We start from the raw sequence: 25777 nt of genomic DNA, 5'->3' as shown, positions 1-25777 counted from the left end.
AACAAACGCAATTATCAATTTATTAAAACAACACTATATTATTGGTCCGAGTCGTCTTTCTGTTGGGTACGTATAGTCTTTTTGTATGGTCCGAGTAGTCTATTTGTTTGGGCTGAGTGGTCTATCAGTTGGTCCGACTGGTCTTGAACCGGGAGGTCTTTGGTCCGAGTGGTCATGGATTCTTGTCGTAATTGTACTTGAATTTCCTATGCTGTCACCCCTAATACGAAATGATATCCTCCGCAGAGTGACGTAACCATCTTCCATATTGGTATTTTTCTCTGGGAAAAGTTTATGATATTTCAATTTTTCAAGAGAGAACTTGTTTTCATCATTGTGATAATTAGTTGTGCAATGGATTTTATCGAACGGGAGTTGATTAGGCTGACCTTAAAAATATCTTTGTTTCGCCTAACGCGACCGACTAACTAAAACCACCCCCGACTTAAATTATTTTATTGCACTTTTCCGCGATCTTTTTATTTTATTTTGTGTGTCAACCTGAAATATATCACAAGAGTTATTTCCCTTTACTATGGTTTGATTCATTATTGAAACTGGTTGATCAAGACGAAAGCATCATAGGTGTCGCTTCTCAACAAAATGGTTGTAGACGAAAGCACGTCCATTCCAACGAAATGATTCTGCCTCTATTTTTCTCGAAAACGGATATTGAATATCCGTTTTCGAGAAAAATGAAGGCACAACCCGCACGATCGTTAAAAAACATGTTGAGGGAGTTTCAAACGTCAGTTTCTGGCAATTCATGTGCGAGTCGTGCATCACGAAAAATCCCGATGTCATTGATTTGTTTGACAATAGGCTAAAAGAAGACGAATGTTTGCACCCGGAAAATTATCAAGCTGTCAAATTAGCTCTTAAAAAAAAATCTGAAAAAAAACCCCGACCTACCGACCCTTCTCCTCGATTGTGGGTCGGGTTTGGTGAAACAAAGATATTTTTAAGGTCAGCCTTACAAACACACAGGTAAGTTTATAATAACCAAAGTTAAGTAGTTTGTTCATAATCGAAGAAATCTTTTTAAAGTTTACCAAGACTCAGACAGTAGCAGTAGCGATTTTGTCCATTCTCTTCTTCACAAAGAAACCGAAAATTGGTTACAAAATACCAAAACAAACTTGTTTTCTGAAGACAAATAATCAGCAGTGTAGAATACAGACGTACAACTTACTTTTATTAGTACAGAAATCACAAATATACAGGGATGAAAATCGAGATTTGTGCGATTTCTATTTTATTTTCTGAAACGGAAGTAAGATTTTGCACACGAATTTATTTTTTTACCCACAGTTTCACAGGTACGTAGAAACCGTTGTTCGTATCCTGTGTTTTAAATACAATATTTCACCTTTGATCAGATTTGTCGTCACTTAAATGATATACATTGAGTCATGGAAAATATTTTATTTTCAAAACAGAGGAAGTTGTACTCTGAAAATGAAAATAAATGACGTACATTTGGGCATGAGGTAGATTAATTCTAATATGGCGGCGCCCATGAAATTTCGTCAAATGTCGAAATTTTGACTTTTATCCATAAAACTTACCGAATGTCTGCCTCTAAATACAATTAATTCAGTTTAAGAATAGATCCGAATAGGTTAATATCATATTTCATTTAAAAAGCCTGTTTGATTTCCCTATTTATTTAGGTGACAACTTTCAACGCTATTTTGTCTCGATTATCCAGATGTATAATATATAGTCTCGAATTACCAAACTTCATGTTATGGAGAAATGCGAGCTGTTACGTACTTAGTTAATTCGTACCTCACATAAGCCGTTTCGTACCTTGGTTAATTTAAAGAAAACAAGAGAACTTTTACATGCACTTAATGTAGCTAAGTCGCTAATAATTGGGACCTAGAAATTGACACAAATGGGTCGCAACGCATACAATAATGTAATATGAATGTATATATTGATTTGCATTCAATCGTTTCTCTTTTTACTGTAATTTCTAATCAGTTAGGTTCGACGAAATATGCCAGTAATCTCATTCGAATTTCAATCTCAGCGCTTGGTTATTCCAGTCACCGCCGTTAGTATTTATTGGGCATGCTCTCTAGATAAGAATGAATGCATGACCACTCGGACCAAAGACCACTCGGACCAAGACCACTCGGACCAATTGATAGACCACTCGGACCTAACTAAAAGACTACTCGGACCATACAAAAAGACTACTCGGACCAAACAAAAAAAACCACTCGGGCCAATAATAAAGTTTTGTTTTAATAAATTGTGTTTGTTTTAATAGGACTACTCGGACTACTAATCAATTGATGTTTAAATAAATTGGGTTTGTTTTAATATGACTACCCGGACCACTAATAAATTGTTGTTTTAATAAATTGGGTTTGTTTTAATATGACTACTCGGACCGCTAATAAATTGTTGTTTTAATAAATTGTGTTTGTTTTAATATGACTACTCGGATAGCTAATAAATTGTGTTTGTTTTAATACGAAAATTATAAGTGTTATGTACTTACCCGTGGTATTTGATCATAATGAAACACATCAAAGAAGATTAATTAACAAAACAACGATAAATGGGTAGTGATTAATACATTAGTATGTGTTGATAATGTACTCATCCATGTTACAAGGTAATAAAGTAGATGAAGCACATGAAAGAAAATTGATTCATTTTTAATTGGTGTGATTGGAGTAATGTCCAAGCGCTTAAATTGTATATAAACATGTAAAATGTATATATGATATGGGTGGAAGTGGACGTAAAACCCCAGAAATCAACCAACCATATTTCATTATCATTTGTCAAAATGTCCGATACGTGTATAGTTTGCGATTCTTCAGTTCGACCAAGGCAGGAGGCTGTATTGTGTCATTAGTAAATTTATAAGTTCTTCAGAAAGCTCCTTGCCTTGCCATCGGAGCATATTTTGCCGGCTTTTACAAAACTGGAGGAAAAGGTTGACAAAGAACAAATTGGATAGAAAATACTGTGTGGAGAATTTCGTCAGGCCAAATAACGATGTCGAATGCTGGAATAATCGCATCAACCAGAAAGCTAAAAAATGAAATCTACAATTTTATTTGTTGACAAGCCTACTATACAAAGAAGCCAGCCAACTGCCTCAACAGATGAAAATGATATCCGAAGGAAAATTATAAGACACCAAAAAAAACCAGACCCGTTCAAAACAGGGAAAACTTTTTGCAATTTGGAAACTATACAATGAAGAAGCAATCAGCACAAGCCAACTATTAAAGAAATGTGGTTTAATTTACGGTCCCTGCAAATAAGTCACTAGACATGTCACAGGCATATCAAAAACTGAAAAAAAAAATTTTTTTTTAATAAATTGTTGATGTAATAAATATGAATATGCTACTTACCTGTACCATATGCCAATGGGCATATTAAAGATAAAAAAAATATTTTATAAATTGTTGATGTAATACATATGTAAGGAAGGAGGACATTTCTAAATTTATGTATAGATTCACCTATAAATTATTCGCTTCTTTGTATTGTTATTTTTTAATAAATAATATTTATTTAATTTAAAATCTGTATTTTATTTAAGTGAATAATTGGATTGAGAAGCAACATAAATTGGATCGAGAGGCGATCCTTTGGGTTGGCCCGAGAGGCAACATAAATCGATTGGTACAAGTGGTCTTCCAACATAAATCGATTGGTCCGAGAGGCAAGTATTGGTCCGAGTGGTCTTCCAACATAAATTAATTGGTCCGAGGGGCAACATAAATATTGGTCCGAGTGGTCTTTTGGGTTGGTCCGACTGGTCTTTTAAGTTGGTCCGAGTGGTCTTTTTTTTGGTCCGACTGGTCTTGGTCCGACTGGTCTTTGGTCCGACTGGTCCGGGTACCATAAGAATATAGCGTCACCGTTTGACATGACTTATGTAATATGCCTAGCCTCGTTTTCGAGTCCCTTATTACAAATAGCGCTGAAACGTATTATGGTACACGATTCGTGTACCAATTGTAAAATGTTTATTTTGTCTTAAATATTGGATATATGGCCCCAAGTTCACAAATCATTCTCAGACTTAAGTTAAGAATTTACTCAACTTTCAAACACTGTTTATGAGAAATATTTTTCATCCAGAAACACATAACTTTGCACAAAGTTTCTTATAGGTGTATTTGATACACTAAAACAACAAAACTTTTATAAAGGGATATATTTTAGTTACAATAAGGCGAACAATTTTGAGTAAATTCTTAACTTAAGTCTGAGAATGATTTGTGAACTTGGGACCAGGAGCCTACCTTTTCCCGGTAAGATCACAACATCAATGTTGATTTAAATTGACAAATAAATCGTGTTTTCAATGTCGAAGATTTTGGATAAGATTGAGTTAGAGACTTGCCTACTTTAAGCTTAACCTAACTCTCCTCCTTTTGCATCCGGACTTGGGACTGGCAGAATGTGTTCAATAATCAACACCAGATTAAATATTTTTTAATCATTTTTTTTAACCACTTTAACAATCGCCAATCAATTATCGTTAATTTTCGCAACTCACTCAGCAGAATGGGTTCAGTAATCAACACCAGGTTAAAAACTACAAAAGGCAGGTAGCAGTGTTTGTTTTTTTCAGTCGTTTATTATTTCAATTTATTTCAACAACAAATAAATCGTGTTTTCAATGTCGAAGATTTTGGATAAGATTGAGTTAGAGACTTGCCTACTTTAAGCTTAACCTAACTCTCCTCCTTTTGCATCCGGACTTGGGACTGGCAGAATGTGTTCAATAATCAACACCAGATTAAATATTTTTTAATCATTTTTTTTAACCACTTTAACAATCGCCAATCAATTATCGTTAATTTTCGCAACTCACTCAGCAGAATGGGTTCAGTAATCAACACCAGGTTAAAAACTACAAAAGGCAGGTAGCAGTGTTTGTTTTTTTCAGTCGTTTATTATTTCAATTTATTTCAACAACATATAGGTTTATTTCAATTTATTTCAACAACATACCAGTATAGGAAAAGGTACGAAACAATTTGTGGTACAAATCACATGCATGTTCTACTTCTGGTTTGGCAGCCATTTTTATATATTTCGCGTAGCAGTAGCAGTTAGATTTTATCAAATCGTTTAATTATGTTTCACCTTTTTTTCAAATTCTTTCAAGCTATTTCAATTTATTTCAACAACATAGGAAAAGTACGAATCAATCTGCGGTACGAATGAACTAAGTACGAAACAGCCAGGGTACGAAACAGCCTGCACCCTTAAGGAGGTATACCGAGAAAAAAAAGCTCAAGTAAATGGAATTTTTACATGGTTTATGATATGATCCAGAAGCTTAATCATGTTTTTTTGTCGAAAACACAATACTGAACTAAAATTGATCAAAAGAATTACTTCCCTTTAATAAGTGCTATGAATCGGTGTGTCAGAAGGACTAATGGGCCAAAAGTTCACTAACCTACATGTACTTAAAGGCCTCACTGATGATGGTATATTATTGAAAATTTGCAAATTCCCTTTTCTCAATTAAGCCGAAGCGAGTTGAAATGCATTTTTCAATACAGTAATACTGAATTAAACTTAACTTACTCGTATCCCCATGTCAGTTACTTCCCCAATTGTATGTGACAAGGAGTAGGATCGCCTGTCCAACCTTGTGGGTTTTTTCTGGTCCTCCGGTTTCCTCCCACTGCTAAAGAACCCTACGCACAAGTGAATTATTGAAATAAAATTGAACCATGTGTTAGTCCTGAAATGACCTATTTTGTGTCAAGAGGATGTTAAACCCCATTTCTCCCTCTCTCTCTCTCTCTCTCTCTCTCTCTCTCTCTCTCTCTCTCTCATTAATATAAATGAAAAATGACATGACATGCATGTATATAATTCTCAAATGGCAGTAGGATTCAGTGTTGACGATCATTCAGTCTACTTGTACATGTTTTATTTCAGTTGAAAGATTTGATTGCTAGTAAGCGACCATGAAGACGAATATACATCAGACAGTTTTAAATCAGCTGAAACAACTACTGCGTGTTAAAGATACCCTGTTCACACTAAACAGATCAGCTGGTTCATATAAACAGAGAATATTAAAAAGAGAGGACATCAAGGAGGAGATAACTCAGTATATAGGAGAGAACGCGAAACAAGCCCAGCGAGTATATGTATGGGGTTGTGCTGCTACTGGCGCTTTAGGTCTGTATTTTCGCTGAAATCTTAAAGTTGCAATAATATTAATTTATAAAAGCCCCAATTGGCGTTGTTTCGATTCCCTGGTTGTAGGTGGGCTTTCTCTGGGTACTGCGGTTTCCTCCCACCACTAAAGACCCCTAGCACAAGTGAATTATTGAAATAAAATTGAACCATATGTTAGTCCCGAAATGGCCTAGTTTGTTAAACCCCATTTTTCTCTCGTGTATAAAGCCTACAGCCCACTGCGTCTAGTCTTTGTGTATTATGGTCAAACAAGTCTGGTGAATATATGAATGACATTGTGCCGCTACTGGTGCTTTAGTTTTGTAAAGTTGCAATATTATTAATTTGTAAAATCCACCACATCTAGCCAAGCGATTATAAGCATGAAGTTGTAACGCTACTGGTGCCTTAATTTGTTGTCCAATGCAGGGATCAAATATTGGACCTCCAGGTTAGCGAGCCAACGTCTTACTCACTTAGCCCGCGTGGCTCCCCTTTATTGAAGTATAAAATGCTATAAAGTGACCAGTGCAAGTGATCATTCATTCACACTTAATAGGAAATAATCAGATATTTTCTTTATTGTAGGTATAGCTAAATTTCTACGACCAGAAAAAGGTCATCGACCTCTTATGCAGGTTAAAACTCCATCGAGAATGAAATCGATGAATGAAAATAACATGAAGGTTTGTAGTCTTCTTAAAGCTCTTTAACTCGCTTCCTTATTGGGGTGGGGGGGGGGTGTTGTCATACAATCTGAAGAATCCTTTTAAAGAAATATTGAGAGCCACGGTGGCTAAGTGGGTGAGATGCTGGCTCGCTATCCTGGAGGTCGTGCGTTTGATCCCTGCATTGGCTCCGTAAAGTCATTGAGATTTTCCGACGTGGTTTCCCCTTGTCAGTGTTGCAGGACTGAAAGCCTGACAAGGACAGCTGTCTAGTCATTCGGATGGCACGAAAAACCAAGGCCCTGTGTATACATTGCTGTACATGTAGAAGATGCCCTGGCAGTTGGAATTCGATATAAGAGTAGGCCATAGTTCCACTGCCCAGGCAAAATTTCCCTCATAGCACACTGTGTGGCATATGTTCGTCTTCATTAGCCCATTTTATTTTATCAAGATTGGAGACATGCTGGCTCAATGAGTATGGTGGTGGGAAGGTCTAATTATTTGGCCAATCAAATTCAGACTTGCCAATCTCTCTTAGTCTTATTGCCCCTGAAAAAAAAACACCTTACAGAAATGATGTTTTCAAGATTTTATTGATTTTTTTTCAAAGTAACTGGGATTGTTTGTAGGAGGAACTGAATTCAGACGTGTCTGTCGATGTTTTTGCCAAATAAAACTTAAAAGCTACAATTCTTTGTGGTGCATGATGTTATAAAGGCAATAAGCATGTAATACTTGGTATTAGAATGATATCAAGCAAGGAAATAGGGCACCTACCACAGACATGGTTCGGTATAAATACGTGACAAGGAGTGGGGTCGCCTGTCCAACCTCGTGGGATTTCTCAGAGTCCTCTGATTTCCTCCCTCTGCTACGTGTAAGCGAGTTATTGAAATAAAACTGAACCATATGTTAGTCCCAAAATGACCCAGTTTGTCTCAAGTGGATGTTTAACCTCATTTCTCCCTCTTTGTGTTTGTTGTTATTGATACATGACCATTAGAAAGTTGAAAATGTCAGGTACTGGTTCATTATATCTAGGCCTGAATAAATGTCAGGTACTGGTTCATTATAGGCCTGAATAAATGTCAGGTACTGGTTCATTATAGGCCTGAATAAATGTCAGGTACTGGTTCATTATAGGCCTGAATAAATGTCAGGTACTGGTTCATTATAGGCCTGAATAAATGTCAAGTACTGGTTCATTATAGGCCTGAATAAATGTCAGGTACTGGTTCATTATAGGCCTGAATAAATGTCAAGTACTGGTTCATTATAGGCCTGAATAAATGTTAAGTACTGGTTCATTATATCTAGGCCTGAATAAATGTGTTGTTTTGTATTAGGTATATGATGTTAGCTGTGGTTATGGTTTTACTGTTTATGCTGTGAAGAAAGGCAATAAGCATTCTATACTGGGTACTGGAATAAACACAGATTCACAGATTGGTTATCACGAACAACCCAGAAATTCAGGTACAGTGTTGTGTCCCCTTATCACAAATGTTGTTTCCATATCAAAAAATGAATACAAAAGTAACAGGGTTGTTGGAATATACAACTGTGATATTGTTCAAAAGTTATGTTTTCCCTGGATAAAATCAGTTAAACTATTAAGGACCATAATATTACTAACCACACCCACCCCCTAAGAGTATTCCTTGACTTGCATCGAACACCACACCTTCACTACTTAGGAGCTGGCTGTGCTATTGTACAGGTACAGGTATTGTAGACCTAAGTGGGTAAGACGCTGGCTCGCTAGCCTGGAGGTCAGGTGTTCGATCCCTGCATTGGCCGAGAAAGTTCATCCAGATTTTCCGGCGTGGTTCTCCCTTGTCAGTGATGCAGGACGGAGGGGCTGACAAGGAAAGCTGTCTTGTCGATCAGATGGGACGAAAAACCAAGGTCCCGTGTACACATTGGCGTGCACATAAAAGATCCCTTGGCAGTTGGAAATCGATATAAGAGTAGGCTGTAGTGCCGCTGTCCGGGCAAAATTCCCCTCATAGCACACTGTATGGCGTATGCCCGTCTTCATTAGCCCAGTTCGGAGCAAAACAGTAGAACGTTAAACCCATTTCATTTCATTTCGGTATTGTAGACTGATACAACAACAAAAGTCATAGGGCAGTATGCTAGATACTCAACTGAAATGTTCAGTAATCTTTAAGTGGTATTGAGCAATTGGGAAATGCATTAATTACTAGTTTCTTTTTTTTTAAAGCATAGTGTTTTGACAAGTTTACAATTTTATTTGAAAAAGTGATTAGTTTCGATCATTTTCACCCTTTTTTCTTGATACAAGAATGGCTGCGTATTTACTTTAGATGTTAAAGAACTCATTTGACCTTTGAACCCTAACAGCGGACTGATTACTACCCGGCATCATATTCTACGCTAAACTGTAGAAAAGTTGGGTCTAGTTTTGTGCCCGTTTGATGTACAAGGAGTAAGGTCGCCTGTCCAACCTTGTGGGTTTTCTCCGGGTCCTCCGGTTTCCTCCCACTGCTAAAGACCCCTACGCGCAAGCAAATTATTGAAATAAAACTGAACCATATTGTTAGTCCTGAAATTACCTATTGTGTGTCGAGTAGACGTTAAACCCCATTTCTCTCTCTCTCTCTGTAGCCATTATAATTTTGATGTTACAGGCAGAATATTAGACTATGTCATAGGACCTACACAGATTTATCTCCCCTTGAAAGATCCAGATACCACCAGGGTGAGCAGTATGTCATGTGGTAGAGCACATACAGTTATTGTTACTGAGGGAGAGGGAGGTACGTATAATACAATTAATTATTGACATATTTGAATTGAGTATTGATTTGATGTTCAATCTCCTGGTTACATAACCATTGCTCATAGACTATTGTTTCCAGTAACTGTGTGTTCAATCCCTTTGTAGACCGAGAAAGTTCATCTGACTTTTCCAGCATGGTCCACCTTTATCAGTGGTGCAGGATGGATTACCTGGCCAGAGACAATGTATAGTCGTTCGGATGGGATGAAACACAGAGGTCGCGCGTAAACATTGAAGTGCACATAAAAGAACCCTTGGCAGTTGGAATTCGATATAAGAGTAGGCCATAGTGCCACTGTCAGGGCAAAATGTCCTACATTGCACACTAAGGCATATGCCCGTCTTCATTAGCGCACTTGGAGCAGAACAGTAGGTGTTAAACCCCATTTCATTTCAATACCTAAACTTTGGATTTACTATCACTAGGGGGTGGATGGCCGTATGCGTGCTGTATCATAAAGCCTGTCATTGAGTCAACTGGTGTGGTTTCGGATCTCCGGTTGTACGTGACAAGGAGTAGGGTTGCCTTTCCAAACTCGTGGGTTCTCCAGGCCCTGCGGTTTCCTCCAACTGCTAAAGACCCCTACGCACAAGCGAATTATTGAAATAAAATTGAACCATGTGTTAGTCCCGAAATAACCTAGTTTGTGTCGAGTGGAGGTTAAGCCTCATTTCTCTATCTCTCTCTCTCTCTGTCTCTCTCTCTCTTACTATCACTATGTTGCATTTTCAGGTTGTGGTGTGTTTGAAACATAAGGTACTTGTCACAGACATTGTTACATACAAATTATCACACAACATAGAAAATCTGTGATAGGTGCCTTATGTTCAAGCATGATTTTAACCGCTAGTGAAGTTAAAGTTTAGGTTATAATGTATATTTCAGTGTATAGTTTAGGTGATTATGTATATTTATATTTCAGTGTATAGTTTGGATAATAATACATATTTGTATTTCAGTGTATAGTTTAGGTAAGAATGTATATTTATATTTGCTGTGTATAGTTTATGTAATGATCTATATTACAGTGTATAGTTTAGGTAATAATGCTTATGGTCAGTGTGGTAGGTCTATAGTACCAGAAGAAGTATTTAGGTAAGTATTTATCAAGTATAGTATAAGGATCAGATTAATGCAAATCAGTTTTTTGCTTCCAGCATGTGATGTTAGATAAGCACACTTCATTTAACTTAATGTTCACTATATTTACGTAGTTACATGTTATGACTTCAATTGTGTGCAAAAGACAACTGTACACTTCAAAATGACAACTCCCCACATACGCAGCTCTCGTTATTTTTTGTATAAAGAGAGTTCCGGAATATTGTCACATAATTAATGCTTAATGCATTGTGTACATGTTAATTAATGTTACCAACCATACTACCTATTTCTAATGGAGAGTGCCATGATGGCCCATTAGTATGGACTCAGACTCAATTACAAAGAAGGAGTCCTGTGGTTGTCATAGAAAGTTTCTTGCAATTTTTCATCCAGATCTCACCTTGTCAGTACCGTAGAATGTGTAGGGTCTGACCGGGGGGCAGTAGTAAAAAAACCCATCATACGTCAAGTCGAAAAATATGCACTGGACCTGGGTAGACCACCCACCCATTAAAATCTTGCGTAAAAAAATATTCACCATCATTTTTAAGAAAGACCACCCTAAAATCTTGCGCAATAAAATGTGTTCTTCACAGTTGCTTAATTGACCACCCAAAAATCATGCGCAAAAAATGTGTTCCTCACAGTTGCTTATTAGACCACCCTAAAATCTTGTGCAAGAAAATGTGTTTCTTGAAATATCTCATTTTAGACCACCCAAAAGTATGTGCAATACCTAACTACTAAAAGGCTGAGCAATAAAACAAATGACAAGACGATATGTTATAAATACAGTATTTATATTGAGTTGATGTTCGACAAAATTCTGAGTCAGAATTATTAGCAAAGATAGTCTTAGACTGCCCATATGCAGAGACAGGCTAAAATATATGAACTTAGGCTTGTACCTAATCATTTATTGTGCTTTCCCATATCCACTCAAATCTACTGATCACAGGTTGACCAATTTTGACCAGAATGTGAAGAAGTAAAAGATTACCCAAATCTCATCTCGGCATGCTGCGGTGTTGTGGGTAAAAAAGATGTTGGCCCTCTCCACACGACGTGTTTATTCGGAGTGGGCTGGCAAACCAAATTGACAGGACAACAGTCGATCAAATCACGGGATAACACTTGAATGAAATGATAAGGCTTTGAAATATTAATGAATATTTATGTAAATAAACATATTCAAGAAACAGGAGTTACAGTACAAACATAAACAAGGTGACAGTTTTCTTTGTTGACAGTTCTAATTCAATAATTAGAGTTAATGAGTCACGGAATTCACAGTTCATAGAGTTCATGGTTCACAGTGTTCACGGTTCACAGAGTTCACGGTTCACAGAGTTCACGATGTCTATGGAGATCCGCCATGTTAGAAAGCATGGGTTTTCACGAAATTAAAGTTCACTTTCCCGGAGGAATTATAAAGTTAATCACAGTCGTCACCTTACGACACAAAGTTCACCATTCACTTAAGTATCACAATTGTCCTAAAAACATAGTTACCAAACACCATCACCGAGACAGGGAAAAAAGCAGTATCGACACGGCATTGTAACATGCTTAAGGGTGAATCTTGCGTTTTGTTTGGTGGATTAGACACTGTCGATTGGACAATATATAACACCCCTCTGTTTTAGCAAGGCGAATAACTGCGTATATAAATATTACAGTGTACTTTTTTTTCATTTTGTGCTCAGTCATCTTCCTCAACTCAAATCTTTATTGTCAAATATCTTCAAGAAATTCTGCTCAAATGACCATCACACTATTTTCAAACTTCGTCCAAACACATCTCTGAAATATATAAAACAGAAGAAAATCAGTCATAAACAGGCATCATAAATTGTTCGTAACTAAGCAGTGTGGACAATTTTTTTTTTTTTTTTTCACTCTGCAGTGTTTACTTTAAAGTGGACAATTTAAATCAAAGTTTGCCCAAATTCTGAATAACATGATCCGCCTGATAATGAGTCATTAGTCTCAAGAAATTGTTTGAAAATATAGTCACTAGGGGAGGTGAAATAGCAACTGATTTGGGCCTAGGATAACGGGAAATTATGCTAAATTTGACAATGACAATGATTGACAACACGTCAGAAATATCGCATAGCAACCACTTGAATCCTAGGCATCACATAGTTTTATAGGGTATTCTGAGGGGTGTATGCAAGAACTGCTCTTGTCTGAACAAGAACTAGCAATAAAATTGTATTGACAGTCTGCAAATAAAATAATAAAGGCTAAAAACTCACCCATGTCAAAGTTAGCATAACCTCGAAAGTGTAGCCAAGAGTTATCCCTGTGAAGTCTCGGTTAACAGGCTGTAACTAATTCATTCACGACTGGCACTACCGGTCAAAAAGGCCACACTAAGGCTAATTTACTAATCTTTTTAAAAATCTTTTATTTGAAATATTCGAATAGCATTTTCTTTCATTATTTATTTACCAGCGACCCAAGACTCAAGCATTTTAAAATTGAATTTATCTTCGCTTGGATTCGACCACTAATTCGACACACCTCGGTATTCCCTATTGAAAGAGTAGAGCCGTAGTTTCTAGAGCTGCCGTTGTTATTACATATCAATTCTATAGAATTCAGATTTTGTTGCATTTGGCCGACATGATATCTAGTCGTATAATACCCAAATGACCTAACGTCAACTCATTTGGAGCTCAAAACAGCGCATTTATTGTAATTACTGAGGCAAAAAGTAGGATATAGCTTTCAATTTTATATCCCTATTTTTTGTAGACGTAAACTATAATTTTGGATACGGTCTAAAATACGATTCTATTTTGATGGAGTTGTTATTGATATGAACTGAAACACTTCGTATCCCTTTTCATGCAATTTTCTTGCAGGGACCCATTAGACCACCCAATTTTCTTACCCAGAAATGCTTTTTTTCTTTCAGAACTCTGTTAGACCACCCAATTTTCTTACCCGGAAATGCTTTTTTTTTTGCAGAACTCAGTTAGACCACCCAATTTTCTTACCTGGAAATGCTTTTTTTCTTGCAGAACTCAGTTAGACCACCCAATTTTCTTACCCAGAAATGCTTTTTTTCTTGCAGAACTCAGTTAGACCACCCAATTTTCTTACCCGGAAATGCACTTTTTCTTGCACTTTTTTCGGCTGGCAGACCCACCCCACCCCCCAGTTGCTGTTTGCATTTTTTTTACAGTTGCCCCCTGGTCTGACAAGGAACCAATCTGATTAAAATACAGATCTATATTTCGTTTTATTTTTTTATATTTTCGATGGCCTACACTACATGAAAATCTGACCGGTTTTAGCGATAGGTCGCGTCAGAGGTCATACGAGCGGCTTTTGACCCTATGACATCAGACATTTGATTAACCAATCAGCACAGATGTTACTAGTGGATTACCCACAGTTCTGTGCAAAACATGCTCAAAGCTCGCTGTAACAGACCGTTTCATTGGCTAATTCCTCACACCATTCAGAACACATCAATGATAACAACTCTTCTAGATCCTAGTGTAGTAAAGACAAGTAAAACAAAATTTTGAACTATAAAAACGAAACGAAATAGGATCTGTGTTTTAATCAGATTGACAAGTAACACACCTGGACAAAAAATTGATGTCCTGTATACACATTGGCTTGCATGAAAACAAACCTTGGCAGTTTGAATTCAAAGAAAATAGGTGGAAACACAGTTATCCAGGCAAAATTTTCCTGACAGCACACTGCTTGGCGTATGCCTGCCTTCATTATTTGCCTAATAAGAGGATGTTAGTACATTTAATTTTATTTCATATGACTAAATTGGGTGTTCTACAGAGGTTAAAATTAATTATTGGAGTGCTGGTGGGTCATTGGGTGATATGATGGCTTGCTAACCAGGAGTTCTCTGGATTTCTGGTGTGGTTTCCCCATTGTCTTATAAGTTTTAGATTTTAGTATGTTGATCAATTATGGCAGTCAATCATCTTACACAGGAATTAGAAACTTTAGCAGTTTGGTGATTGATGAAAAGAATTTAATTTGACTATACAGTTAATGTATACTGGTTGTTCAAATTGTATATAAGGATAACAATATATCGTTGGGGGGTCACGATGACTCAGTGAGTAAGATGTTGGCTCTCTAACCTTGAGGTTCCTCTTTGTCAGTGGTGCAGGATCGAGGGCCTGGCAAGAGACAATACATAGTTGTTCAGATGGGATGAGAAACTGAGGTCCCGTGTACACATTGGCGTGCACATAAAAGATCCCTTGGCAGTTGGAATTTGGTATAGGAGTAGGCTGTAGCACGGCTGTCTGGCAAAATTTTCCTCATAGCACACTGTATGGCATATGCCCGTTTTTATTAACCCGGATATCATTTTTTTTCAGAAAGAATCCAAGAGTAAATGTTTTAACTGATTTACCAGATAATATAGTCAAGGTATGTAGCACAAAATCTTGAGAATACAAGATTAGAATAGTGATAAACAATGTGATTGCTAGATACTTTATTAAAAGATAAATGTGCTGGCTAATATGTACTCGGATTGAAATTCCCCAAATCCACCATAAAAAACAGCTTCCTAGACTGTTACGAATAATTTGATTGGTCTGGAATTTCACTTATCTGGACATCAATTTCAAATAAAATGCGTCTGTAAACTCGAGTAACGATGTGCGATTGGAATTTGTTGTAAAATATCAAATTTGTCACGGCTTAACCCACGCTAATATGTCCTCAGATTGATTATTTAACATATAATTAAGAATGATCAAAATACCAATGCTAGATAGCTCTCTGGCTTGGATTTAAGGCCTAGATTGATGAAATTTCAATTTACATAATTTTGTAAATGCTGAATAGAATTGAACCATTTCTGGAATGATATTCCTATTTCAGATTCACCTTTATTGTAGTTTGCAAAGGATACCTTTTGCTTAAAACTATGCATCAAGACTTTAATGAGTATCTTCTGTTTTTTGCAGGTAGAATGTGGACAGGACCATACCATGTTTTTAACGGAAGAAGGACATGTGTATAGTTGTGGACTAGGTGCAGATGGACAAACAGGTAAGAAGTACATACTTCCTTCAATAGTAATGGGTTAAAATAAAACTAGGGCAGCAGTGAATACTTCTTACAATAATTATAGGTTATCAACCACAATACTACGGCAGCAGTAAATACTTCCAACAGCAATTACAGGTTCCCATAATACTAGGACAGCATTAAATACCTCCCACAATAATTATAGGTGATTAGAATACTAGGGCAGCATTAAATTCTTCCTACAATAATTATAGGTGAATAGAATACTAGGGCAGCATTAAATACTTCCTACAATAATTATAGGTGATTAGAATACTAGGGCAGTATTAAATACTTCCTACAATAATTATAGGTGATTAGAATACTAGGGCAGTATTAAATACTTCCAACAATGATTATAGATGATTAGAATACTAGGGCAGCATTAAATACTTCATACAAGATTATAGGTGATTAGAATACTAGGGCAGCATTAAATACCTCCTACAATAATTATCGGTGATTAGAATACTAGGGCAGTATTAAATACTTCATACAATAATTATAGGTAATTAGAATACTAGGGCAGTATTAAATACTTCCTACAATAATTATAGGTGATTAGAATACTAGGGCAGTATTAAATACTTCCAACAATGATTATAGATGATTAGAATACTAGGGCAGCATTAAATACTTCATACAATGATTATAGGTGATTAGAATACTAGGGCAGCATAGATGATTAGAATACTAGGGCAGCATTAAATACTTTATACAATGATTATAGGTGATTAGAATACTAGGGCAGCATTAAATACCTCCTACAATAATAATCGGTGATTAGAATACTAGGGCAGTATTAAATACTTCCTACAATAATTATAGGTAATTAGAATACTAGGGCAGTATTAAATACTTCCTACAATAATTATAGGTGATTAGAATACTAAGGCAGTATTAAATACTTCCTACAATGATTATAGATGATTAGAATACAAGGGCAGCATTAAATACTTCATACAATAATTATAGGTGATTAGAATACTAGGGCAGTATTAAATACTTCCTACAATGATTATAGATGATTAGAATACAAGGGCAGCATTAAATACTTCATACAATAATTATAGATGATTAGAATACTAAGGCAGTATTAAATACTTCCTACAATGATTATAGATGAATAGAATACAAGGGCAGCATTAAATACTTCATACAATAATTATAGATGATTAGAATACTAAGGCAGTATTATACTCACCGAGTCACCTTGATAGAGAGTTTACTAACTTGAGCTATTATGGTTATAGTTCATCAGGATTTTTCAGGATGGTTTTCTTGTGTCATTGGTGCAGGATGCAGGGCTTAGCAAGGACAGTGTCTAGTTGTTCAAATAAGATGGAAAACTGAGTACCTGTGTACATGTTGGTGTGCACGTAAAAGAACCCATTAGAGTTGGAATTCATTAGCCTGGTAGGTGCAGAACAGTAGGATGTTAACCCCATTTCATTCATTCATTATAGGTTTAGGCCATTATAATAATATTGATAAACCAACAAGGTTAAAGGGTGATATAGAAGGAGAAAAGATAGTGTCTATATCCAGTAAAGGTGATTGTGTTCTAGGTATATCAGGTGAGTTATAGAAAACATTATACCGCAACTAACAACCAAACCCTGACGACAAAACAGCGGACATAGAGAGAGAAAAATTGTGCCTTACATATGGTTCAATTTTATTTCAATAATTTGCTAGCGCGTAGGGATGTTTAGTGGTGGGAGGAAACCGGAGGACCCTGAGAAAACCCACAAGGTTGGACCCTACCCATACATGCAGGAAATCGAAAACATGCCACTTGACTCACCGACTAATACTTTAACCATTCGGCCACCCAAACCAGTGGACAAGGTATAAAATATCTTAACATTATTAATGATAAAAGTACTTAAACATTATACCACACATTACAACCCAACTGAAACCCAGACGACAAACCAGCGGACAAAATGTCAAGCATTTGAACATTATTAATAATACAAGTACTTAAACCTTATACCACATGTATCAACCCTTGTTACGAACCAGCGGACAAAATGTCATGCATTTGAACATTAGACCATATAAAAAAGATATTCCGGTTCTCAGATAATTTTGCGTCACTTCAAAAGGGTCGCATGACCTGTTTTATTTCAAAATATAAAAAAGTGGCTCATTAATTAATTATTTATTTCATCTGATATATGATATAAAATTATCTGAAAGGACTTTGATTTTAACAGGCATACTCATATATATCCTCGGGTGGCCCAGAAAAAATGTGGATTTAAAGTGGGGGGTCACGGTGGGTAAGACGCTGACTCGCTAGGGTCACATAGTGCGTCTAACATACTACTAAATCTGCTCCTGCTATATTTTTTAAGGGTTACAGATGCCTTTTATAGTTAAGGGGTGGATGGCGAATGGTTAGCGCGTGCGCGCTGCATCATAAGTTCTGTCATTGATATAACTAGCATGGTTTCGATTCCCCGGTTGTACATGAAAAGGAGAAGGGTCGCGTGTCCAACCTAATGGGTTATCTCAGGGTCCTCCGGTTTCCCCCCACTGCTAAAGACCCCTATGTGCAAGCGAATTGTTGAAATAAAATTAAACCATATGTTAGTTCCGAAATGGCCTAGTTTGTGTCGAGTGGATGTTACCCCCCCTCTCTCTCTCTCTCTCTTTCTCTCTCTCTCTCTCTATTTGAGTAACACCATATGTGTGCATGAACTAAAATTGGACAGAAAAATGCTGAATTTATATATATTCTATCTATATCAATTTATATGTTTAGAAAATGGTGAAGTATTTGGATGGGGTAACTCTGAATATAATCAGTTGTCAATGGTAACCGAGGAGACACAAGTCAACATTCCCCGTCATCTACCAATTACAAAGTATTGTGGAAAGATTATCAAGGCTGTTGCTGGGGGTTCAGTTTGCGCGATTTTAAATAGTAAGTTTTTTTTGTTAGTGTTTACCAGACTCTTTTCCATTCCTTGCTATCACAATTAAAATCCACTGCAGTTTGTTTGATTTTTTGTGGGGGAGTAAGGGAGCGAGTGCTCCAGATAAATGAAATGGGGTTAACGTCCTACTGTTCTCCTCGACTAGGGTTAATGAAGCCAGCCAGGCGAATGGTCTAATGCGTGCCTGAATCAAATGATTCCTTTCAAAGCTGTATATGACAAGGAGTAATAACCCCACGGATAAAAAAAACCTACACACAGGAGGATTATGGAATTAGATTTATCCCATGTTAGTCCTGAAATGACCTAGTTTCTGTTTAATAGACTTTAAACACCATCTGTTATTGATCGTCTAGTTAAGACGAAGCGGTAACCACCCAAGATGCTGCTAAGGTAAGGGAGGCTTAACATTTGAGAACCACCACCCATCGAAAGAGAAACAACTGCACGAATGTCTGACAATCTTAATGATGTCCTGTCCAGAATTATTCCCACTGTTAAAGATCTCCACTCTCAGCAATTTATTGAAATAAGTTATTATGTCATATGTTAGTCCCAAAATGACCTAGCTTTTGTTTAGAGGATTTTGAAACCCCTCCTCTTGATTTTAGGTAAAAATGAAGTATATGTTTGGGGCTATGGTATTCTGGGTAAAGGACCAAAGTTGGACATGTGTATGGAACCTTCCAAATTACCCCAAGCCTTATTTGGGCAGAACGAACTACAGCCGGAGGTCAAAGTTCTTGACATCGTTTGTGGGTTGGGTCATTTTGTTGCATTAACAGGTAGTATATTTTTTCCAGTTTTAGGGAATTGATAAACAATGGAGATTTTTTTTTTTTTTTTTTAAAATATTCTTTACATAATGAACTGTTCTCTTTCTAAAATATTGGAATCTCTCTAAGCATTCAAAGTATTATAATTTAGGTAATGAAAATTTTTGGATTCGTCATAATCTCACTTTGCCTATGACCTCCAGGGATTAGATCATGGGGTCTGTCATGGATTCATAAATTTATGGTTCCAATCTCTGGAGGGCGGCTTGGATGGTCAAATGGTTAGCATGTGCGCGCTGTATCATAAGGTCTGTCATTGAGTTAACTTGTGTGGTTTCGATTCCCTGGTTATACTTGACAAGGAGTTAGGTCGCCTGTCCAACCTCGTGGGTTTTCTCTGGGTCCTCCGGTTTTCTCACACTGCTAAAGACCCCTACGCGCAAGCGAATTATTGAAATAAAAGTGAACCAAATGTTAGTCCCGAAATGACTTAGTTTGTGTCGAGTTGCCGTTAAACCCCGTGTGTACACTGGACCTCAGTTTTAAGCCCATCCGAGCAACTAAACATTGTTATATGCAATACCCTCTGTCAAAGGCAAATATTTATTTTTCATCTATATTTCAGATAAAGGTGATATATTTCATCTATATTTCAGTGATATTTTTTTATCTATTTCAGATAAAAGTGATTTATTTTCTCTGTATTTCAGATAAAAGGGACATTTTTCTCTCTATTTCCGGTAAAGGGGATATATTTTTTCTATATTTCAGATAATTGGGATATATTTTGTCTATATTTCAGATGATGACGATACATTTTGTCTATATTTCAGATAAAGGTGATATATTTTCTCTACATTTCAGATAAAAGTGATTTACTTTCTCTTTTTTTTTTCATATAACAGTGATTTATATTCATACATTCTATGTTTCAGATAAGGGGGATATATTTTCATGGGGTAAAAATAAATATGGTTGTATTGGTCTTGGTAAGGAAACTGATCAGTTTTTTCCACTAAAGGTAGGATCTAAAATTCTTTTTTTTTTTTGTGAAAACCTTGCCCAAATGCCCTTAGAGGAAATATCATGATTTTTCAAGCTTCGTTACTGTTTTTCTTTGTTGACTCCTGGGTTTCTGACATGGAAAATGTGTCTAATCGTTTTGATGGATTCGTTTTGTATTACGTTTTGTATACAACTCTTTCAGGTCATAGTCTAGAAATTTTATAAAGTTATAGCCACCTATAATCAGACTAAGAAATAGTGATTTTTGTTGTTCTGATATTTGTATCTTTGCACTATAAAAATATCAATAAAGCAGAAAATAAAAAGATAACCCGGGCGTACAATAGAAATATGAGTAAACAACAGAAGAAAAGTAAATCTGTGCCCTACAAATGACAGGTAACAGATCCAACAAAGTTTGAATTTGTGCCTGACATGATGTCTATGACAGTGCATTATTTCCATGATTGCATGTAATATGAGGGTAATTCCATGTCAAGTGGACCAGTGCTTGTCGGCTGACCCCCATAGAATATTGTGAAAAAAATATATGTTATAGTACATACAAAATTAACTTCCAATACTCTGATTATCATCAAATCACACCCTATAAAAAGCAATCATGTGGCAACCCATAGCTTCTATATCCTGTATGGATACACTATACATGTGACAACTAACAACCGATAATATACTGTAGTAACATTCCTACATTGTTTCAAAATATTGATTTTTTTTCTCACAAGTAATGATTTTTGGCACGTAATGAACGCCACTTGTTCGGAAATTCTGATAAAGGATTTTTAGTCTACTTAAAAAGTTTTTCCAAATTTGAAGAATATTGTCTAACTGTTACTAGAAGATATAAAACCAGTACACGAAAATCGAATCATAGAATAGTAGTTTCAAAAGGCCATATCTCAGTCAATATTAATGCTAGAGTCATATAACTTCGCAGTTTTACATAAGTTTATATGTAATATAACTTATATTTTTTTCATAATATTCTGAGGGGGCGACTTTCTTAGAATTTTGTCCAATTGACATTGAATGGCCCATGAAGTAAAGCTGCACTATAAACATTTAACTTTCAACTGTTAGTTAATAAACTTTAATTTGTACGCTCAGATAAGGTTCTACATTAAAGTTATATATTGTAGGTATCATTATATAGAACTTATATTAGTCCATTTAGGGTTACTGGTAATATATAGAATTGAAGTATTTTATTTCGAATAACAATCTGAAAAGCTACCCACTACTTGTATTGTTCTATTTGAGTTAATACAAAGCTTGAAAGCTACCCATTTGAGTTAATAAAAGAATTTATATTTTAATATTTTGTAGGTATCTTTACCAGCTGAAGCAGTGTCTGTATATTGTGGAGTAGATCATACTGTGGCTCTAGCTAAATCATTCTGTTAATTACATTCTCCAATATGATAATGAAAACTCTGACATTTTAGAAAAGCATATGACATTATAATGAAAAATGTTATGGTTAAAAAATTTTATAGTGATATCATTAACTGTATAGTGAAATTTAATAAAGCAACCCTAATGCTAAGATTATTATTATAGAGGTTTGCCATGATATTTTCTTTGTGCAGGCTTACTGTGGAGTATAAAGAAATGCGTTATGTCACACTAGAATTTTCATTGTGAGGTTTGTTTATTTACATATGCTACAGATAGCTGAAAACTTGATGTTTATAATAAAACTGGTTTCAAAACTTAAATGGTCATAAATAAAAGTTATATTCGAAACAATTAGTGAGAATTGTAAATTAATATATTTATTCTTTGCATGGTCGATTATTGATGAAAACAGACATATGCCATACAGTGTGCTATGAGGGGAATTTTGCCCGGGCAGCGACACAATGGCCTGCTCTTATATCAAATTCCAACTGCCAAGGGATCTTTTATGTGCATGCCAATGTATACCTGTGACCTTGGTTTTCCATCCCATCCCAACGACTAGACAGCTGTCCTTGTCGGGCCCTCCGTCCTGCACCACTGACCACTGTCGGAAAATCACAATTAACTCTCGGCCAATGCAGAGATTGAACATGCAACCTACAGGCTAGCGAGCTAACGCCTTACCCACTTCGCCACTGTGGTGACCCGGTCGATCATTGCACTGAACAATATCAGTCTTGCGGTATCGCAGGATATGTACCATGGTACAGAACAGAATACTGTGGTATGTACCATAGTACGAGACAGAATAGTACAGTATACAATGGCATAATGCCAATGAACAAACTTAATGGAATCTTATTGAAAAGTTAAAAACTTGGCCTGTGAATCTGTGTGGTTTGCCCCTACGCGCAAGCGAATTATTGAAATAAAAAAAAAATTAAACCATATGTTAGTCCCGAAATGACCTAGTTTGTGTCGAGTGAGCGTTAAACTTCATTTCTCTCTCTCTCTCTCTCTCTGTGGTTTGATACATTGCACAGACCATGGTCAGTTGTCATTCTGTAAGGCTCACAGTTGACCAAATTGCAGTGTCACGGAATTCGGTCATGTCACATAATATCTGTTAATTGCGATATCTAGTGTCCTTACCATGAAAACATATCGCTATGAAAAGTGAACTAGCTCTGCGAGGGAGATAACTCACCACCCCGAAGTAGCATACTAACTACTATGGGAACAATTACATGTAGAAGACATACAAACATACCAAAAGTGACAACTCGTGAAGTGGGTCGTCGAGCCTATAATTGTCATTTGAGGGATATATTGTCCCTTGCAAATTGTAATATTTTAAAAGTTTACTCTAAAGCCAAGGTAATACGAGTCCAAAATATCTTATTCCCGTTCAGTATTAACAAAGATAATTATGATGAACAGAGACTGTATCAACATCCGACATTCAGTGTCGACGACATCTGTAATCTTGGCTGACATCTTTTTATCGGCTTCTATTATCTGCCGTTGATATGTTGGTTTTGTTTTCAACGGTAGATACACATGACGCTACTTGTGTCACGACAGACAAAATGAACTGTGCACCAGCTTACAAATTTAAACAATGTGTCACATTTGTTCTGTGTATTCTTAAACTTCTGGCCAGTGTATATAATCTTTTAAAGGGCATGTCTTGAAATTGTTACAACTTTAACTTTACTCTCTGCACTAAGAGGACCGATGATATTGTGATTGGGGAAGAGTATTGTGTCATTTATATTCTGTCATTGTTAAAAGTCACCAAAAAGATAGAGCCAAATGAACTGAAAATGTTTAATGATGAAATTACGTGCCTTGAAATATTTTTTAGAAAAATACCAAACGGTGAAAGAGAGGGATGTGACCGAAAGACCTAACGCGTGTGCTTTGCTTCATAAGGCCTGTCATTGAATCAATTGGTCTGGTTTCGATTCAAAGGAATGGGGTCGTCTGTCCAACTTGTAGCATATCAGGTTGAATATTATATGGAAGCCTATCCTGGTCATTAATTGCCAAATCCTGCTACACAGTCTTTTTCACGACAGTCAATCGTTGCGTGCAACACTATCCAGAGTCAAGGCACCTAACCTTGTACTTCACGTTTTCATTTAAAATGGACTTCACCACGGACTTAGTGCGCCAGATCCTCCATGCGTCTTTATCTGGCGCTAAACATCAGCTGTCTCTCGGCTAGTTCTAAATAAAATAAAACCAAGTACGAACCATAACAACGTTTACATTACAAATTTGAAGCGTACCAGGCACGTGCGGCACGGTTATTTTATTTTATTTTTTTGATAGTGTAAATGGGTCAAACATAAGCGTGCCGCACTGAGTACCCAATCCCAGAGATAAATTTGGCCTTCGTTTATCTCTGGTAAACCTCGCCGGCCATTTTGAAATCAGCAGCATTTCATTCTACCAAATCCTGCCAATCAGTAGGTACTGGGGGGGGGGGGGGGGTCGGCGAGTTTTAGAAGAAGGTAAAGTTATCTCTTGAGATCGAGATTGCGAAGTACCGTGCCATGGCCGTGAGTGGTCTCGGCACGGTGTCGGGCACGACACGGTTAAATGGCTGCCCAAACTAAATCAACCGCCATAATTGTTTTCATCCGGGTAATTTGCATAGTGCCTTTGGGAAACCGTTCCACCCGACACTAAACGCATATTATTATGCGAATGACATCGGTTTTGCATATGCTAGCTCCCTTGCAAGAGCCTTAACATAAAGGTTTTTTTATGATACCCTACTTGGTTAAACACAAACGATACTTGAACAATAACATATACATGGACAAAATACAAATCTAAATTTCCGAAAGTTTTTGACAATGTAATTTTGAACTAAGTAGAAAAGCTATTCTTATGGACCTTTGTTTCAATCTCGCAAAATGTCCACTTTCGAATTTTTTCGCTACTAGTAGGCCTACTATAGTTCGTTTAATTTCCTTTAATATTTTATTTTATTATTTTCTTACGTTTCTTTATTATAACATACGTTTAAGCATAAACATTATTAAATTTGCATTTTATAATTACACATTTATATCAAAAAATATCAATGACAGCATGATAAACCGCTCGGAACAGAATAATTAACAGTTCAAAATTAGTCTTGGTTACCCAGAACCGCCTAGTTCCATTGCCCCAATCTGTTTTACAGACCTAATGCGACATCCGCCTTTTATCTCTGTCCAAGATGACTGACCTTTAAAAGGTCAGACCGCTGTAGTTCTAAGGGTGACGTCACATCACAATGTTTACCAACAAAGCAAGATGGCATCGATAACGCCAAAAAAGATTACTTCTGTGGCTTGTAAACAAACACGAGAAGGTCAATCAGATTAGACGGTGAAAAGTGTACTTCCGAAAGAATTCAGAGTAAACAAACAGAAAAAAACGTCAAATTGATGGTCACACGTGCGTTGTTTACATCGAACGTAGTAATATGAACTGGTACGGGCAGAATTATATCGTTTTGCCCATTTTACGCCTCCGCGTACTATTTTCTGTACCTATTTACGCTAATTATGGAATATTTTTATCAAGATATACTTCAAACCCCTATATTTATTTTTCTAATACTAAAAAAAAATGTTTCAGAATTTAATTTGTCGAAAGAAAAAAGTTAATATTTTGTAGTCATTAAGTCGCATCGATGTCATCCTTATCAGTGATTGTAGTGGCCAAGCGAATATTCACTGCGGATCAGTGTGCCATTGCCCATGCGTAACCGTTTTTTT

The 25777-nt window shown here is 36.4% G+C and overlaps 1 protein-coding gene across 6 annotated transcripts; it reads left to right on the top strand.

The window, feature by feature from the left end:
- Window positions 1-1489: 1489 nt before the first annotated feature.
- LOC126821203 (RCC1-like G exchanging factor-like protein) lies at window positions 1490-22154 on the top strand. 6 transcript variants are annotated; one of them, XM_050549609.2, is made up of 14 exons: window positions 1500-1621; window positions 5186-5290; window positions 5947-6192; window positions 6781-6878; window positions 8210-8339; window positions 9518-9646; window positions 10699-10765; window positions 15148-15199; window positions 15745-15829; window positions 17314-17424; window positions 18621-18782; window positions 19407-19580; window positions 20507-20592; window positions 21924-22154. In XM_050549609.2, exons 3-14 carry the CDS (start codon window positions 5976-5978, stop codon window positions 21999-22001), a joined length of 1389 nt encoding a protein of 462 aa, XP_050405566.1. In that variant the 5' UTR covers window positions 1500-1621; window positions 5186-5290; window positions 5947-5975; the 3' UTR covers window positions 22002-22154. The 6 variants fall into 6 exon arrangements, with proteins under 6 accessions (XP_050405564.1, XP_050405566.1, XP_050405581.1 ...); XM_050549624.2 differs by lacking the exon at window positions 5186-5290 and adding an exon at window positions 3578-3700; XM_050549608.2 differs by lacking the exon at window positions 1500-1621 and adding an exon at window positions 1731-1924.
- Window positions 22155-25777: the final 3623 nt, after the last annotated feature.

Source organism: Patella vulgata, chromosome 1 (assembly GCF_932274485.2).
Source record: "Patella vulgata chromosome 1, xgPatVulg1.2, whole genome shotgun sequence".
NCBI classification, from domain to species: Eukaryota; Metazoa; Mollusca; class Gastropoda; family Patellidae; genus Patella; species Patella vulgata.
The sequence above is the reverse complement of the archived record's forward strand: the minus strand, read 5'-3'. Positions and strand labels throughout refer to the sequence as shown.